Raw genomic sequence first — 19,184 nt, 5'->3', positions numbered from 1 at the left:
TATATATATATATAGCTAGAGCACAATAATTTAAATTCAAAAAAGGATAAAGAGGAAAAAGGGAAAAATGTAGAAAATTAATAAGTTTTATTTACTGTGCATAAGCTGCAAGTATACAGAACTCATAAAATAAGTTCAAAATGAAGAGAAAACATGGAAAAAAGTTATAGAATAATGAAAAGAAAAGAAGAAAATTATAACACTAAAATAAAATAAAACAACATAATTAAAGAATATTGATAAAAATATTTTCAATAAAAATCCGGGAAAAAAAAGATATAATCTCCTCATCAGCTCACACGATTATATCCACAAAAATGAGTGCTTTCTAATATTGTATCAATATAGCCAAAGCAAAATATATCAATGTATATTATTACTTAATGCGTAATATTTTGTTTGAAAATTTTTTTTGTGTGTGCTTCTCGCACTATTGTATTGATATATTTTACGAGTTTGCGGTGTTTGAATACCAAAACGAAATCTTTATCTACCCTTCAAGGGTGTATGTTTTTGGTGCATAAGTAACAAAAAAAAATCCAAATGATTTTTTTGATGCATAAATGCCAAAAAATTGCTTTCTACCATAAAACAGCTATGATATTAGAGATGAGTGTTTGGCTGTGTACCTGATCTATTACAGAAAAACAATGATTAAAACCACAGATTTAAATCAAAGTATTCTAAACATCCCATTATCGTTCAAAATATATGAATTTAGTGATAAATGCGTCAAGAAAAATTTAAATCAAAGGCCGGAAATCTGAGGCAAAAGTGTAGCAGACATTTTTAAGCAAATTTTAGACCAATAGCTTTCACGTGGCGTGGCGAGAGACTAACTTCAGGGTGAAAAAAAAAACAAAATGTAAAGTTTTTAATAGAATTAGGAAAATCCCAAAATGAGGAGAATGAAGTCTACAGATGGATTCACATATCATTAATATAAACTCGAACGTAAAGTGTGTCGAAAATTTTTTTTTCTTTCTGAATTTTGATATGCTTTAGTATGTAAAAGTTGCCTAATGTTATAAGATTAAAAGCTGCGTGATGTCTTCTATTTGCGCATCGCACTTGTCGCGTAATAAATAATGAAATCTTGGAAAAAATCTCGTCTTTTTAAATTTTTTTAAAGTTGTCTGAAACTTTTGAAATAAATATACTTTAGTTTTGTATGCTTGTCTGATAATTTCAAATATACTAAATAATTTCAATTCTATTCAATAATTTTATTTTTTACACTCGTGAAATGCTTTAAAAATAAACTTAAGTTTACCAACTTTTTGTAAAATTAAATTCTTCGTTTATGATGTTAGATTTGAAGAATCCAGGACTCACCATGTGATGATGGTTGCGCATCGAGTTTCATTTACAGCCTACCAGGAACCGCGGAAACATGGGGAAGTAGAGGAGACTTTTGTCCCCTCACATTTTGTAATCATCAATGGCAATCTTTATGCGGTAACAATACAATAAGCCAAAGGATCTTAATTCTTTGTTCCTAACCCCAAGGATCTTAATCCTTTGTTAATCCTAATTTTTTATGACTAACTGAAAATATAATTTCAAAACTACATCAAAAATAAAATTTTTGGTCGTGTAGAGTTTAGGTGGAACTCGACCATCGTCACGTTGTGCATTTTGTTTTGTTTTGTTGTAGTTTATTTACGTCACATTAGAGTTGCACAATGGGCTATTGGCGACGGTCCGAAAACATGCTATCACAATCTTCTTGATCCTCTGCAGAGGGGATGGCATCCCCCGTCTCGGTAGCCTGACGACCTGCGCATGAAATCGAGCATTTTACGATAGAACAGTTTAACGAGGACTATTGCCACACACACTCAGTCTCTTCATAGACTGATCCAAGTGGTCACCCGCCCTCACACTGACCGCAGCCAGTGATGCTTGACTTCGCTTTTCTACTGGGAATGGTGTCCTAACAATCGATCCACTGCGGAACTAGTTTGTTTTGAAAACTTATGTTTTTTTTAAAACGTTGCGTGATAGTAAAAAAAAATATTAGTCAGAATTTGATTTATTAGGGATGTTCAAAACATCAAATAAAAAAAAATAGAAAACGAGTATTTATTTCATAAAATTTAACCAGCCTAATTTTTTTAAAAAAAGAATTTTTTTTCCTTCCAATTTTCATTAATTTCAAGTACGACACGCGAATGGAAGATATTAGCTGATTTTAAAATATTTTATGCCATTTTTATTCATATTGTAATAGACAATCCACACTGAAGCGTTCCTAAAGTCAAAAATTTATTTGCTTTTAACCTACTCTACTAGAAAGATTTTCAAATAAAAATTTAAAGTGATTGGCACTTCATGTTTTTGACAGCTTTTCTAAATTAGCTCTCCTGAAACTTTTAATTAAAATCAATATGGACATTTCTGTACTTTTTGTGGAAAACGTTAAGAATTAAAAAATAAGTGACAGTGTGAATTATGTTCTATTACGGAGGTTTATAATGATCAGAGGTAAAATGCGCAACTGTATAGTATTTTTTTAAAACTTTTTCGATACTTACAATTCTGTAATTAAAAGTAAAAATTTCACTATGTCTAATATTTTCTTATTGTTAATTATTTTTCAATAGTAAATTGAGCACAAGATTAACGTAACTAAATATTCTTCCTATTTTCTTTTTCAAGAAAAAAGCAGCCTATAAAATGAATGTCGTGGTCGGTCTTACAACATGCCTGAAAGAGGAATATGATTACAAAAATGTCCAACAATGCCCTTTACGCAGTATGAAGGTAAGTTGTTCTAGCGTAATACTCTAAACTCAAATACCGGGGTATAAATATTTAAATTGTTCCTTAACCCCTTCCTTCTCGCTCCAGTGAAAATGACGGTTTGAGGTTTCACCCTCTATTTCTCGCTCCTGTGAAATTTCCGGGCTGGAGGGTTCAGTGGTAACGCGCCAATAAGAATAAAATAATTCATTTCTTTTTCCCAGAAAACATTTTATTTCTAATTTTATACACCAGATGGCAGTAACAGGATATTTTTAAGGTAATTGTAGATAGTTAGTTTATTTTAAACTAGATGTCAGCACTAATCAAATGCGTGTATTTAGCAAAATAGGCACTTTTATGACCGCTTTCTTGAAAAGTAAACGATCGTTAGGGGGTCAATAGCTTCTCAAATACTTTTATGATATAATTTGGATTGCAGAAAAACAATTAGCCAAATAATTATTTCAAACCTATCCGAAGGTTGAAAGTTAATCTTGAGTAGTACGAAATTTTTTAACAGTCTTTTTCTTTGGGACAGTTTGCCTTGGATTGAATATTTTTTTTTATGCATCCTGAAGACTCGGTTGAAAACAGTTAGCAGGCTGGAATATGAAAAAGAAACAGGATTGCGATTTACAGAATCCTTTGGACAATGCATGAAGGTGCATTTAAAATATGCGGCAGTTTATTGGAGTTTGCTGAGGAAAGACCAAGTCTTGTACTATTGAAGATAAGTTTCAAGTTTCGAATTACTTCGGAATCATAGAGTAAAAAAATTGTTAGCAAAATGAGTTTCACTGCCCCCCCCCGTTTACTGGTAATCAGAATTCAACTACCGGCTCTAAAAACTACCTCAACAATTATACTCCAGCTCTTAGGAAACAATTAAATTAAACGCTTTTAAAAAACTAGTGTTGTACTCGAATTAAGTCTGCTTTTTACATTAGTGTACAACATTTTTAACATTGTACTGTTTTTTACATTTACAACATTGTACTGTTTTTTACATCAAATTAAAAAAAAAGTTGCAAACGCAGTTAACATTTAAAAATATTTTATATTTTTAGCATTCGCTGTCTGTTATACTTAGAATCCAACATATCAAATATTTTCTCGAAATTGAACGATTCTTTGGTGGAAATTGCACAATTTCGAGATATCTAGTTCGAGATATCGCCATCATACCTTGTTAGTGTTTTTTTTTTCTCAGGAGGCAAGTTTGGCGAAATCAGTTCTCCATTAACGTGATTTTCTGGAAAGAAAAGAAAGTTTCTTTTTCAAAAAGTAGGGTAGCCAAGAAATATTTCAGAAATTACATTTCTGATAACGTTAAATATTTCTTAGTTAAATGAAACTGAATTTTTTTACGAGAAAAAATAAATAAACGATTTCACGAATTTATTCTTCTTGTTTTTACCTTTAGTTTTTATAATTTTTTTCGATTCACTCTACACATGATCTTTTAGATAAAATTATCATTTTTTTCTTCATGAATCTATATTCAAACTTAACATTCTCATAAAAACAATTAATTTCTTCTAAGGTAAAAAACAAATTAAAAAGCATTTAAAGTAAGCAAAAAAATTTAAATTTTTCTGTCATTTAGAAGAAACTTTGTGTTCCTGCATAAACAAAAGGTGTTTAATTCATATTTCAATACTACAATGGTTTATCGAGTATCGTTTTTGAAGAGAAAAGTAGCCAAGCTCTTAATGAATTTGGGGACATTTCTCTTCCTAATGCATATTGATCCTTGAAGTGTCGGGAAGGTAGACTCGCGTTTTGCCATCAAAGTCACTAAAGTCACTAAAGTTGGCGATAGTCTCACTGTCATTGAGGGTCCATTTAATTTGTTTGCGTGTTGTGCTGTCAAAATATAGTTTGTCTAAAGTAAGAACTCCCCTAGCTATTCGGCTGAACCTGTGCCGGTGACTATGGTAACAAGGTAAAAACTATTTCAAGTAGATGAGTCGGCGAAAAAAAGGGAATCTTTTTTTCAGTCTATTGTGTTAGTTCTAGAGGGAAGAGAAGCTATCTTTCATGAAATGTGCTATTCTTGTTTACATAGCAGCAGACGGCCTCAGACTTTGGGGCAGGGGGAGTTCTTACCGTAGACAAACTGTCTTCAACAGACTCAAATGTGCATTTTCGGGAAAATAGAGCGTGATAAGTGGAACTTAATTATAGATTTGTTATTTTCAACTAAAAATATTCAAAAAAGCATTATTTTCATCTTAAGGGCATTTCTGAAGCTCTACAGTGAATTTTCAAATTTTACAGTGCATTTTTTATCATCAGGATTTATTTAAATTTTAATTTATTTCTTTTTTTTACAGGATAACTTGAAGTGCAAAGTTGAAACAAAGGCGAATGATAAAGGCGAATACATTTACATTCAAACTTTTTGTGACATGTAAAAGAAGACATCAAAGGATTTTTCAGGGTGTTCCGTAATTACTGTTTTTAGTTTACAGTTTGCCGTAAAATTCATAGTTCTAATTTCTTTGTCATAAATGAAGTCTAAAAAGTATACGCATTTGAATTTGCAAAAATATTTAAGCGAAAAAAAAATTGAAAACTATAAAAATTTCGAAATTTGTTTGATGCCAGAGGAATCTAAGATTTGAGGGAAAAGGAATTACTTGAAGCACTTTTGAGTTTTTTTCGGCAAATTAAACAGGTCTTTACATTTTCAATCTCAACGTCCTTAATAGGGATTTGTCAGATTTTGATGGCGTTCTTGTTTTTTCCTCTCTTGCATATTAGTTTGTCCTTCTAGTTTATGCCTTTTTTGTTTAATTTTTGACAAAAAAGTTTACAAACGCGTACTAAAGGAGGTGATTTCGGAAGACTCTGTATGAATACCTACTGCAAAGTTCTAAAAACCTTTGTATTTAATGTGAAGTATATCAATAAATGTATATTATGTGAGAAGATTTTGAATGAAAGCAAATTATAGTTTTAAAGTACCGGGTGAAAAATCCCGAGAAAACTGGAAGGAAATTGGAACTAATGCTCGTAAAAAAAAGATAGAAAATGAAGCTCGTCGTGATGCCCTTGCTTCATTTCTATGAATGTTATTATTCAGTAAATGCCTAGACGTGAATCTTTTAGTGATTTCTTGTTCTTGTGTTAATTCCAGAACTCAATATTTTTACAAGGCCTGCCGGACTCATTAGTCTGCAAAAAATACATGCTATTATCATAATAAAAAATATTTTTATTTGCAGAAAGAGAGAAGTACAGATCTCATTTTTACTTAGTAATAAACTTATTTCTGAATAATCTTTTCAATTATCCACTCGACCTTAAAAAAATCTTTACACATAACACATTCTGTTACACACATTAAGACTGTTAAATTTTATTAAGATGATAATGGACGTCGACTAAGAATAATGGACGTCGATGTCGTACATTTGTTTCGCTTTCACACAACACAATGGTTAGATTTAGCATATTTTGGATAATAAAAAGCATGTGTAGTTGAATTAAGGAGAATAAGCTAACTTTCTCTCTCCATAATTAAAAAACTTATCTCTATAATTAAACTTTGCAAAGCTTAGGTCTTTCAGTAAGTATATAAGTTCCCTTCACATTTGGTAACATTTATCCGCGCCATTCGGTAACTTTTAGCGATTTTCTTTTCATTTTAAAGGGGCGCTTAATCGGTATTCTATGGTATTTCTGGTAAAACATTTAAATGTTCCGAGCATGTCTGTGAGCAGCTGTGACTTGGGAAATTGAGGAAATTGAGCCTCCCAATGATGCTATACAGATCCGAATACCAGCTATAGCTGCTGGATTGGAATTCTACTCTCGCTCACACCGACGAAAGTGCTAGCGTAAAATATCATTGGTAGTAAACGGAAGATATGTTGAACATGTGTTTACCTTCAGCCAACACTTGTGCAACATATCTTCCGTCAAAACTTTGCCGTGGGTGGTTTTCGTGGTTTCCCTTCCTATGCAGTGCCAATTCTTGTTAGATCCATCAAAATAATTTGCCCCAATGCATAATCCAGGATTTTCCTTGTGTTCAGTGCTAGGTTCAAAATTTCAAAGTGACTGAGTTGAACATTGATAGTCGCAAACCCGGGATTCGGTTAATACATCTCTCATACAATTCTTAATACAGCAATAAATATTTTTCGAGGGAAAAAGCGATAATCGAAAACAGGATATCACAAACAAGATACTTGAAGAATCTAAATACAAAATACAAGAACAAAACGAAATATCAAATTCCAAAATACAACATCAAATTCCACAAAGGATTTGCGACAACAGCAAATAAAATAACAACCAAGCAATGAAGGTAACATTTAATAACCTTTGAAAGTAGCCATATATACACAACTATTTATTAAATCATCGTGTTTTTTAAGAAATGCGTAAAAAATTTGTGTGTGAATGCAATCTTTTATTAAACAAAAGAGAAATATTTTATTCACAGCAAATTTTGCATTAAACATTTCTTTCACAAAAACAACTAATTTATTAATGATATCCTCCTCACAATGGGAGCATTTTATTGATTACTTCATCTAAAATTTCGGATCCAATGCTATTCCAATGTCATATCTTCTACACATGATTTTGACTTGCAATATTTATATATCTGACACAAATGATTAACTTAAAACCATGTTTTACATAATGCTGTGATTAAAAATTAGATCTAAAAGTTTTATTTTAGAGGCAAAATTATTTTTACGACCAAACGTGGCGTGCCAAGCATAATATAAAAACCTCGAGATCTTCATTTCATAAGCTCATGCTTGATTCTATGTCAAAAGTAACGACCAAAAATTTAATAGTCAAAATAACAAAAAATTATAACGGAGAGAGATTAGATGAGAGTTGCCGGATTTATATTTTAATACTTGCATCGAAATTTTTAATAATGTAGAAAATCTCACTAGAGATAGAAATAGTTTCTTAATTTGAATTGTTACAATCTTATAAAGGTTTTATATTGTTAAGGGGAAAAATTAATTCAGATATTCTTCTTTATCACGCAATCTAAAATCTTAAGTTTTTTTTTCTTTTACATACCATTGCTTATTTTTCAGATCCAGATAATAGTTTTGTCGTTACAATTAGCAGAGTAACGAAAAGTCGTTACCTAAAATTATAACTATTGTGCATTTTATAAACAAAATGACTTATCTCTCTAGAAAAACGGCGACTTTTAAGAAAAAGAAACAATTATGAATGAGAAGCAAACTGGGGGGGGGGGGGGGAGCTGTGCCGAAAAGTATACTAAAAATTGGAAAAACTCATACATTTTAAAAAAAAAGTTGAAATGAAATTTTTTAAGTCGCAATTTTTGCTGATTTTGCAAAAAGAAAAAGAAATAGTTTTGTCTTCTCATAACTGAGGCGATTTGCGTAAGTCATTCAGGCGCTATACCTGAATGATTTTCGCATGATGTAACATTTTGGTATGAAATTGTGTTGTGTTTCCATTTTTTCGGAAATTTAGTTGCCAGGTATTAAAAATTCTAATAAAATACAGTTTCCTATAAAACTTCACAAATGCAAAAAAAAAATTGCAGTTTTGCACCTAAAACTATTTATTAGATCACAACTGGGCCATATATAAATTTCATGTGAATGTAGACAATTGTGTATTGGAAAAACTAACCGCGCTTTTCAATTTTGCCTAAAGAGCATAAAAATTTATTGGAATCAATCCATTAGCCATCGTGAAGTACTGCTGGTCTGATGATTATAGACTCTTCATCCAATACTATTATATATTTTATGAACCGACCTGGATTTCTGAAAGACTTTTTATGTCCTAAAAAATCCTAAAAAATGCACAGCAAATGATCACAATATTGAGCAGTTTTTTTAAAAAGTAGTTCACGAAACACTTTTTTTTTTTTAAATATTTTCTTGTACCTTCTTATTCAAGTCTTTCTTATTTCTTAAGCCTTTACATTTCTGATGCGAGCTACGCCAGCCACCGGTGACGGGAAGTGCTTAACACAATGTAAAACTAAAAATTTACATTGTTTTAAGTCATTAGTGAAAAATGAATCTAAAATTTACCTAACTTTTTTGATGCAAACTCAATTTTTATTTATTTCAATGAGTACGCTTCGCATAGTTATGTCACATTACAGGGGTTGCTTAGCAACAACACACGAGCCTTGACGAGAATTTTTTCAAGAATACGAACAGTTTTAATTATATGTTTTTCTCACCAGTTATCACAAACTGTCAATTTAGGGCGGGATAGCCTGGTTGGTAGGGCACTGGGCTCATGTCCAAGTGTCTGTGGGTTCGATCTCTGCTGCCTGTAATGGTGACTGATGCACGTTAAATCTGTTGAGTCGCAAAGTCCTCCATGTTCCCATAACAAATCAATACCTCGTGGCGTACTGATCTCCTTGTCTCCTGGATTGGTTCAAAATTACAAGCCTATGGAGATGAACATTAATAGTCGTAAACCCAAACCAAGGTCGACTGTTCAACGACGGATAAAATGAAATGAAACAAAACTGTCAATTTGTACCATCTTTGTTTTATTATCTAGTTAAAAATAAATATTACTGCTTCAAAGTTGCTTTGAAATATGGAACTGCGAATGATTTCAACTGATCTCATACTTGATCAACTGATTGCAATTTGCGATGCAAATTCTCCAGAAAACGTTGCCTACAGTACTCTAATCACTATTCAAAGTTACTTAAATTATCGAAATGTTCTGATAAGGATGAGAAAGAAACAGGTGAATAAGTGTAAACTTTCCTATAAGTTAATTTTTCTTCTAAAAGGACTTAGAATCATTGGTAACACATATTTTCTTCCAGCATCGCAAAAGGTTTGATCTGAGAATCAATAAAACTCAACATGTGGAAATCTATTTTGCTGATATGTGTTTTATGTCCTCTTATTGTAAACTCTGATCCTTGTGACGGTTGCGGCGATTATAAAGAAGTTGACGTAGATGACGAAACTGTAAAAAAGGTCGCAAATGAGGTATTTCAGCATTTCTCAGATCATTTTTATGGTGCTTATCGCTGGAAAATTGCCAATATCACCCAAGCTGAAGAAGCAAAGTGCTCCAATGAAGAAGAATGCGGAGTAAGTTAAAGAATTTTACTAAATTCCTTGGTATATAATTAGATTAAACTCTAAATTTAGTCAACAGATATGTATGAACTTTAAAAGTTCTTTTTCTGTGTCATATTCATTTCTTAAAGTTGAATACTTTTCATTTATAATTTTACACTTATGCACTTATTATGATTTTTTTCAAATAGGAAAATAATATTATGATATACGTACAGTGAGCCAAAAAAGAGTATCGATTGGCAAAACTTATATCCTAATGGATTTGCAAGCATTATGGCTTAAGTGGTTAACAAAATTTTCAAATTAATTAGTTGTAACTACTAATTAAGTTACTAAATACAACACAAAAGCATACTTTAGAATTTACAAACCTTTTCTAAATGCCTTTTTTCCCTTTAACTTGCTTGTCTACTACCAGTTTGTCTAGTCTTGTCATTTTGCCTTTGATACTGAAGAAGGTTCTTGTTTTTACAAATTGCATCAGGTCCCTTTTTTGGCCCTTTATTTATGTTTTACTCGAATGTTTATCTTTGATCTACCTCTTTGGATACTTGTCCTTTAACATTTTAGAGGGTAGAGTCACTATCAGGAAAATGTTACCCCGAGAAATTTTGTCATGAAAATGATAAACTTCTTTAATCATGAAATTTGAAACCGTTAATATTTATTTCCCTTCTAGTAAATATTGAAATATCTCTGGTAATATTTAAGTACTTCACAAATCTTTTGCGCTAAATTATTAAACTCATTTATTCAAAAACAAGAATGCAAGAAATTAGTTTTAATAATTATTTATATTATTTATTTTTCGATCCAATTAATGTCCAAAAACTTTGAATTTTAATGTATTGTACTTTGAATTTTTTTATAACATATAAAACTGATAATACGTTACAAATATATATATATGTTATGCATTTATTTGATGACCCTATACAAAATTTGAATAAAATCAATCGAATTGTTTTTAAAAAATAGAGTTTTAATTCGTGGTTTTTTTTAAATTTATTACTCAGAAGTGAAATAATTTATTTAGCTCGAAATTTGTATTTTTTTACTACGAAGTTCAAAAGGACAATATTAAATTAAATAATAAGAAATGAATACCTAAAAAATAACATTCTGCCCACATTTTGTTCAGTCTGCTGTATACAGATCTGTAAAATAAACATGTATTTTTTCAGAAAAAGTACGCTTTTAATATTTGATTTCGTAGCTTAATCTACAGTTATAACTAATTAATTACCGTATATGAGGTCAATCCTTTAAACTATAAAGATTTACACTTACTAGGTGAAACGTTAGAGTTACATTTTTTTGATTCACTGTGCAACTACATTGCAAAATACAGGGTGTTCCAAAATTCTCTTTACATTTTCAAAAATTCATAACTTCGAAAATTAACAAGATATTTATATTCTGTCTTTTGCATGTATTACTGCAACTAATAAAGCTTTGTTTAGTACACTTCAACATGCGCACCATTGGTGGCCCTAAGCAATTCCAGTCTGTAACCAATTTCAAGCTAGGTGATGTAAAGATAATTTTGGAACACCCTGTATATGAATTTTTTGCTTCGTAAGAAAGCAATAAACGCTCTTTTTGTTAATTTTTATCATGTTGGATAAATATGCTTGGCGAGGAGGGTAAATATTGCACGGTGAATTATTTTTTTGCTCACAAATAGAGTCTTACACTGCAGGCAGAAAAAATTGATGTATGAAAATTAAAAAAATTAGAAATAATTTTAAAATCATCTAATTTTTGAAATTAGAGATATTTTAAGGCCTTGGTGGGATCCAAAATATATTTAAATTTTTTTTGCGATTATTTGATACGCAACATTTCCCTTCATAGTTGATTTGGATTTGAAAAATGGAAAAATCTACCCATCCGATTAAATGTAAAACGTTATGTGGAATTAAATATTTTTATTTAATGTACTTGGTTAACGTACATTAAAAAAAATCATTATTTATCCCCATCTATTTAAAAATGTGTAACACAAACGCAGGGAAATATCTACAAATTTTACGAAACATGCTAAAATATAAACACTGCTCCAAGCAGTTAAAGGATATTGTAAATCTTGTAGAGTAGTATTGTAGTTTTGAACCGTGGAGAGTTGTTAGCTGATTCGAGGGTGACCAAACAGAAGCCAAAGTGGCAGAAGCCATTGGATTTTCACAAAGTGTGATTTCCATGATCTGGAACCGTTTTTTGGAGACTGGAAATGCAGGCCGAGGATCAGGGCAAGGGCGTAGACATGCAGTAACGCCCCCCAATGAAGACCGTTGTTTAACTCTAACAGCTCGGAGACAGCGAAATACGAATCCCACTCTTCTTCAACAACGCCTTCGCTCGGCTACTGGCACCACAGTTTCGACACAAACTGTCTGTATGCTCGCCGAGTGTGTGTCCCGTCAACAGCAAGGCACCGTCGCTCCCGCAGGGAGTGGGCAACAGAGCGTATGAGCATGAGGAGAAGTGAGTGGCACAACATTCTTTTCTTCGATGAGTTCCGCTTTTCTGTTCATTCTGATAATAGGAGTATTTTCATCTGGAGGGAACGCGGCACTAGTAAAAATCCTACATTCATGCACGAAAGTGCAAGATTTGGCCGTGAGGGAGTGATTGTCTTTGCTGGCATCTCCATTGGTGGGCTCACCATTCCATCCTATCATTCGAAATAAACCTCTGACAGGCCACCGATATAGGGATGAGATCCTGAGACCTATTGTAGTCCCTTACGCTGCAGAAATTGAAGATGACTTCATTTCAATGGACGACAATTGCAGGCCCCATTGTGTTAACTTGGTGAATGATTTTTTTTTGGGAATCATACGAATGAATTGGTCAACATGTTCTACGGACTTGAACCCAATCAAGCATGCTTTGGACATTTTAGGCTGACAAATTTCTGGAAGACTACCACCCCCACAAATTTTCTAAGAACTGGGAAGAGCTTTTCGGGAGGATCAGCCCCTAATCAGCCCCTAATTAATAATCTCATTGAATCGATGCCTCAAAGGTGTTCAACGTTGCTAAGAAAACCGTAACAAGTACTAAAAAAGATTTTTTTTAAGGAAACACCTTTTTTTGTTTGTTTATTTCATCTGCAGAAATTTAGTTTTTTTCCCTTTTGTACCCAAATGCTCAATAAAACACTTTTTTTCTTCTGAAAAAACAAATGTCATTTTTATCTCATTTAGTCTACTGCATCTGTCTATAATGTATCAATCATTCAAATAATTATCCTGCTACAAGATCAACTCACAACCTCAATATCCTTTAATTGTTTTGAGTAATATATTCTGCAATTCAATAAACGTTTAGCAGTTGAAATAATATTTTGTTCTTAAAAGAAATTATTTTTGCCTTACGTTTTTAGAAAAAGAAACCAGTAGATCATTGAGAGATGAGAAATACTTTTTATTTTTAAAAGAATTTGCCTTTTAATTAAGATAAAAAAATGCATGAAACAAGTGTGTGATTTTGCATCTTTTGTGCTCCTGTGTATTGCTGTGATTTAAAATTGAAAATGACGTATTAATATTATTTTCTATTCCTTTAAAATTAAATTAATATTTATACTAATCAAATTATGTAATATTTCCCATATGTAGCGGCTCTAACAATAATTGATTTTTTACTAATGATATATCATTGTTATATTTTGTAAATGTTTATTTTGTTTTTGAAGAAAGCTGCATCCTATCGTATAAAAGTAACTGCTGTAGTTACCAAGTGCTTGAAAAAAGAGGTCAGTTACAAAGACGTTGATGAATGTGAACAGAAGGAAGACGCTGTATGTATAAAATATTATTTTCCATAGAAATAAAGCACCTTCAAAATTTTTCGAAAAAAATTTTTGTAAGAAATTATAAGAAAAAAACACAAATCAAATTGTCAACTTAGTACAAAATATGTACAAAGAGTAACGTCATAACAATAATCAACACTATCGAGAAAAAAGGTTTAAGGCTTGTTTATATGATCTAAGTTCTCTTGGGCAAAAATTTATTGAAATTGATGGAAACTTGTTTTGCTTGGAGCTTGAACCATGTAAACGATCATCCAAGTTCTTGGATGATAGTAGAGCATGTTCTACTTTCCATCCAAGTTCTTTTCTCTCTTACCCAATTAGCTGCTTTAGTTTTGTGACGTCAAACAGCAGGCATCAGATTATGTCATTTTGTTGTCCATTTTCATATATTTTAATCCAAATAAATTAATATGTCATGGTCTATTTGTGCTATTATGATTTTATTTTAACTTATTTAGTAAATTTGAATTCATGTAAGTATGATTTTATAATGTTGAAAATGAACAATGCACAGATTTTTCAATCCGACCCTTCAGAGACATTTAAGAACTTGGATAGTATCGACGAATCATCCAATTTCTTGGAGGGAGAAATTCCTCCAAGTTCTTGGATTCAATAACTTGGACCGTGTAAACAGGCCTTTAAAATCACACCCATCCACTCTGCGTTTTATATAAAGATATAGACTGAAATATTAGGTGGCTTAAAGATTATATATATATATATNATATATATATATATACATGCTTTCCCAGGATCAGTTTTTCAATTCGATGAGAGTTTAAAGAACAAAATTATTGGATTTGAACTTAGGTAGGTACTTTATTTACGTCGTTCTAGAGTTTCACAATGGGCTAGAGGCCATATTTAGGGAAACATCTCTGAAATTTACGAAAGGCGCATGGATACTCATCTTAAATGTTTTTGGAGACAATAGCTACTCTTGTGATACTCAGTAAGCGTACAATGCCGGATGTTATCCATTTCTAGTATTTCCTCATAAATTTCGAAAAAAAATTACTATTTAATAATTGTTTTCGAGTAAATAAGTGTTGAACAAATCTTAAAAAAGTTTCATTTTAGGTAAACAATGAATTTTGACAAATGAATATCGAAATGCGTGAAAAAACATCATTTCCAACAATCTGTTCCAACTAATAATTGAATGACAAAAGTTTTAAAGTAATTATAGCTATCTTTTTCAGAGCCATTTTTACTGCAAGCTTAGTCAGACAAGAAATAAGGACGATATCGCTGTTGGTTATGGTACAGGTTGCTCCCAAAACGAAGACTAGTGCATATCTTCAATAGGAGATGTGATATCTACATTATTAAAGGAATTTTGTATGATATTAGTATGTGGTGATTTAACATGTGACATGTGAGTTTCAATAAAAACCATGATGAAGCAGAAGCGATGCTGGTTTGCCTTTTTTTTTACTTTGAAATTATTGAACAACTTTAAAGTATGTGATTTCTAATTTTTTTTCATTAGACAATGTTGGACGACCTGCACTGTTGGCAGAGATTGAACTCAGCCGTATCCCCGTAGAAAAGTAGCCCCAAGAGTTGTTTCGAGAAAATATTTCAAGGCTTGAACAATGCTACCCCCATTCCTGGATTTCTTTCCTTCTCACAAGTCCTGACTTATATAACTACAAGAAGCAGCATCGCGAAAAAAATCATATTCATATATTGAGTCGCGATGGCTTAAGGGATAGAGCAATCGCCTTCCAATGAGGCGAACCGGGTTCGAATCCCAGTCGATAAGAATTCTGCATTTGCCTTGCACCGACCACAGTGCTGACGTGAAATATCTTCAGTGGTAGACCGATCATGGGTTAGAGTCCCCTTGCCATCAGGCTAACCGTGGGAGGTTTTCCTCTCCATGTAACACAAATGCGGGTTAGTACCATCAAAAAGTCCTCCACTAAGGCAAATTTCTCCCTATGCTTGATCCTGGAGTATCTTTGTCTTCTGGATTGGGTTCAAAATTACAAGGCTACGTATTTGAACATTAGTAGTCATGAACCTAAAAAAATGGGTCGGCTGTTCAACGACGGTTATAAAATAATATAAAATAAAATATATTATTTTCAGATTTCGTATGTCTACGAAGTGTAGCTTTTACATTTATTTTTTGTGAATAGAATAGGTGTCTCAAGGCTACGTGTTTCATTACCTAGATTTCGGAAAATGAATCTTTTCCCCTATGCCAGCATATTCAAAATTCTTCCTGAACCACACTGCCGTAGGGAAAAAATGTGATTTGACAAAACTATGGACTCAGGGAAGGGAAAAGTATGGAGAAATTGCGGAACCCTTAGACTCTTATTCTATCCATAAAGACTTTAACTGAAAATATGGATGATTCCAAGGAAGAACTAAGCATGCGCGAAACAGCAAATGACCGATAACTGTATAATGTGAAGCTTTCTCTTTCGAATGTGAGCCTCTCGTGTCTGTAAAAAAAATTCGTTTAAGTGCAAATGTCTTGTTTTCCTGGGAAAATGATAAAAACAAGGCATGGGTTTACCATTTAGGAAACGTACCCGCCCAGAAAGCATTGTCTTTCAAAACGTTACTAGGAAGCACCACATCCCAAAGTTAGACCATTCACCTTACACTGCACCACAGGACTTTATCTTTTTTTCAAGGTCAAATTTGAATTAAAGGAAAGCGATTTCAGTCTGTTGAAGCAGTAAAACAAGCAGAAGGGCGCGTCATAAAGAAACTGGCAGAAGTAAATTTTCAGTACCATTTCGAACAATGAAAAATTCTCAAGGAGCGTTTTAGTGAGAGCTGAGAAGGGGTGTGTATATTGAAGGTGAAAACAATTGAAAATTTTTTACCATAATATATAATATGTTGCTGCAACAATTCTCGCTACGTGACTGCCACACCTCGAATGTAATTCGTATGTCTAAACTTAACGATGGCTTATTTCTGCCCGTTTGTGAGAATTAAAACTGAAAATGTTAGAATTAGTTCAGCGAGTGAAATAAAAAATAAAAATCTGAAACGCGAAAGAATAGAAATATTAAAAATTTACTTGATCAGTGCCCTTCCGGTAAGTCAGGATCGTGTATTTCAGATTGGGAGTCAATTAGAGAAAAGTATCTAAGATTTAGAATGTCAATTTTTACATCAATTACAGTTATTTTACTCTTGATCAGCAACCTATTAATGTAATACAAAAATGTTTGATTTTCAACTGTATTTCGATCACACTGACATCAAACATTTTATTTTAGACGACGCATTGTCTAGACAAAATAACTTATTCCGGAATTCTACGCAACCCTTAAGTTCTGGCCAACTGTTTAATGCTATGCAGTTTCTAACAGGGCATCAAGATGAATGAATGCTGATTCCAAATTCGTACGAAGAATGATAGTTTAGAATTTATATAAATCTATTTTTTATTCATGTACCATACAAATTTATTTTCGAACCAATCAAATTGATTGAAGAAAATTACTCTGCATTAAAAAATAAAAAAAAGTAGAGTTACTTAAAAAGACATATACAGGGGGTGGACAAAATCATGGAAACATTTCAATACTAATACAATTTTTCATCTTTCTTAAGAAATACTAAATGGATCAGTTTATAACTTCAGGCATGTTTAGATCATATAGTTTCTCATACATATCAATGAAGTTTTTAAAGGTTTGAGTGACCGACAATAAATTACAAACAGAAAATAATGTTTTGGAACAACCTATGACAAAAAACATAGCAATAGATTTGTAACTTGTGACAGTTATTAAGGTTACTACATGCGATAATTGTACAAAATTTCGTAATCCTAACTTAAATATTTATAGAGATCTGGAAATTTTTTATGTCTTATATATAGGACATTATATTTTTATATTATGAACATTATTTACATACTTATATAAAAAACTTTTTTGTGTCTTACGTATTTTTGCTATAACTTTAAAAATATTCAATAAAATTTAATAAAAATTTCATAGCAATTCAAAATTAATTACAAACATTTTGCTTTAAAATTAAAAAAAAAGTAATTAAGAAAGTAATTAAAAGAGTAAAATTTAAGTATAAGTAATTAAAGTAGTTCTTTTATCATGCGCGGAATTTTTTTTCTGCAATAAAATAAATATCTTTCAGCATTAAAAATTAATTAACGATAGAAATTAAAGCTAACTATTATTATAGCATTTAGAAAAGCAGTAAGTGTATAAATAATGAATGCTTAAAAAACACAACATTTGACGAAATTTAAAATTTAAAAAGAAATGAAAACAAAAGAAGATGTAAATTAATTTTTTTAAAGGCATTCTTATTCCCTGAGAGTTTGTGACACACGAAAACAGTGAGCAAAAAGAAAGTGCAACTCCTTTTTATCCTGCTAATCTTTTAGGAAAGGTTACTTGAAAATCAAAAACAGTAAGATTTTTTTTTGTGAAATTCGAACCTTCATAAGTCTCGTCAACTATTTTCATTAAAGAAAGGAAAAATCCTTTATTTTCTGTGAAAAATATTCAAATTAGCTTTTAAAATACCGCACAAGTTATAATCCGTATAATAAATAATACGTAACACAAGCCTTATTATTTTTATTTTATAAATAGCAACTTAAAGTCGGAAGAAAAGCTTTCATTTTTAGAAACGATTTTACCTATGACTTATTTTCAGAATCGCTTTCCAAGCAAAAATTATTATTAAGCAATATAGGAATAAGAAACTAAGATATTAAAATGCTTGTTTATCTTCTGAAATTTATAGTTTGTAATTGAGAGTAGTCTAATTTTCATTAAAAGGAATATAAATGCGAAATGTCATATTCTTTAAACTAAGAAAATAAATCCGTAGCAACGTAAATAATTAAAATATTAGAAAGGAAATGATCGGTAGTTTTCTTTTACTTTTTTTCAATATGCCGGCCTTATATTCATTCTCTCTCACACACAGAAAAGATTTTTGGGTAGCTTTCACTCAAGCAGCTTAAAAAATTACGGAAAAAACAAGTATCACTGAAAAAAATGTCATGATAGACAGTGATTTTTCATTGAATAGGAACGATTAGTTAATATTCATAAATTATTTCATCTAACTTCTAACGACGTTAAGAGTAATCCACTTTTTTTTCAAAATAAATTCTCTTGTAAAATCTATAGAATTCCGAAATAAAAAACCCATTGCAAACCTAGTTACTTGAACTACTTAATGTACTTTATGAACATTATTAGAAGAAAATTCTTCATTACTTCCATTGTTCAAAATTACTATAATTTATAAAAAAAAAATCTCGATTGGTGTTCACGGAGTGCTCGGAGAACACCAATCGAGATTTTTTCAGAAATCATCTAGCTGCAAATACTGCGGCAAAAGCCAAACGGTTCAACATCTAATTGCAGAATGTCCTAAATTCTCGATACTCCGAGGGAATCATATTAACATCAGGGAACCAATCGAAAAGTGGTGCAGAACAAAACAACAGCAACAAAATCATTAGAGAAATTATTAAAAGCACACTAGAAGATACCATTAAA

The 19,184-nt window shown here is 31.5% G+C and overlaps 3 protein-coding genes across 4 annotated transcripts in view; 2 read left to right on the top strand and 1 right to left on the bottom strand.

The window, feature by feature from the left end:
- LOC107440870 (uncharacterized) overlaps window positions 1-5,682 on the top strand; it is a 6,389-nt gene extending 707 nt beyond the window's left edge. Inside the window, exons 2-3 of the mRNA XM_016053938.3 lie at window positions 2,662-2,766; window positions 5,085-5,682. Coding sequence (XP_015909424.2) covers window positions 2,662-2,766; window positions 5,085-5,165 — 186 coding nt within the window. The 3' untranslated portion in view covers window positions 5,166-5,682. The remainder of the gene's footprint in view (window positions 1-2,661; window positions 2,767-5,084) is intronic.
- Window positions 1-19,184, bottom strand: part of LOC107440852 (adenosine receptor A3-like) — a 273,931-nt gene that overhangs the window by 26,825 nt on the left and 227,922 nt on the right. The gene's annotated exons all lie outside the window — the stretch shown is intronic.
- On the top strand, window positions 9,551-15,076 carry LOC107440861 (uncharacterized; the record flags this gene model as incomplete). The annotated part of the gene is given in 3 exon segments (XM_016053928.3): window positions 9,551-9,845; window positions 13,540-13,644; window positions 14,868-15,076. Coding segments are annotated over 3 exon segments (429 nt in total). The 3' UTR covers window positions 14,958-15,076.

This window comes from Parasteatoda tepidariorum, chromosome 3 (genome assembly GCF_043381705.1).
Source record: "Parasteatoda tepidariorum isolate YZ-2023 chromosome 3, CAS_Ptep_4.0, whole genome shotgun sequence".
Lineage (NCBI taxonomy): Eukaryota > Metazoa > Arthropoda > Arachnida > Araneae > Theridiidae > Parasteatoda > Parasteatoda tepidariorum.
This window is presented reverse-complemented; position numbering and strand designations above follow the sequence as displayed.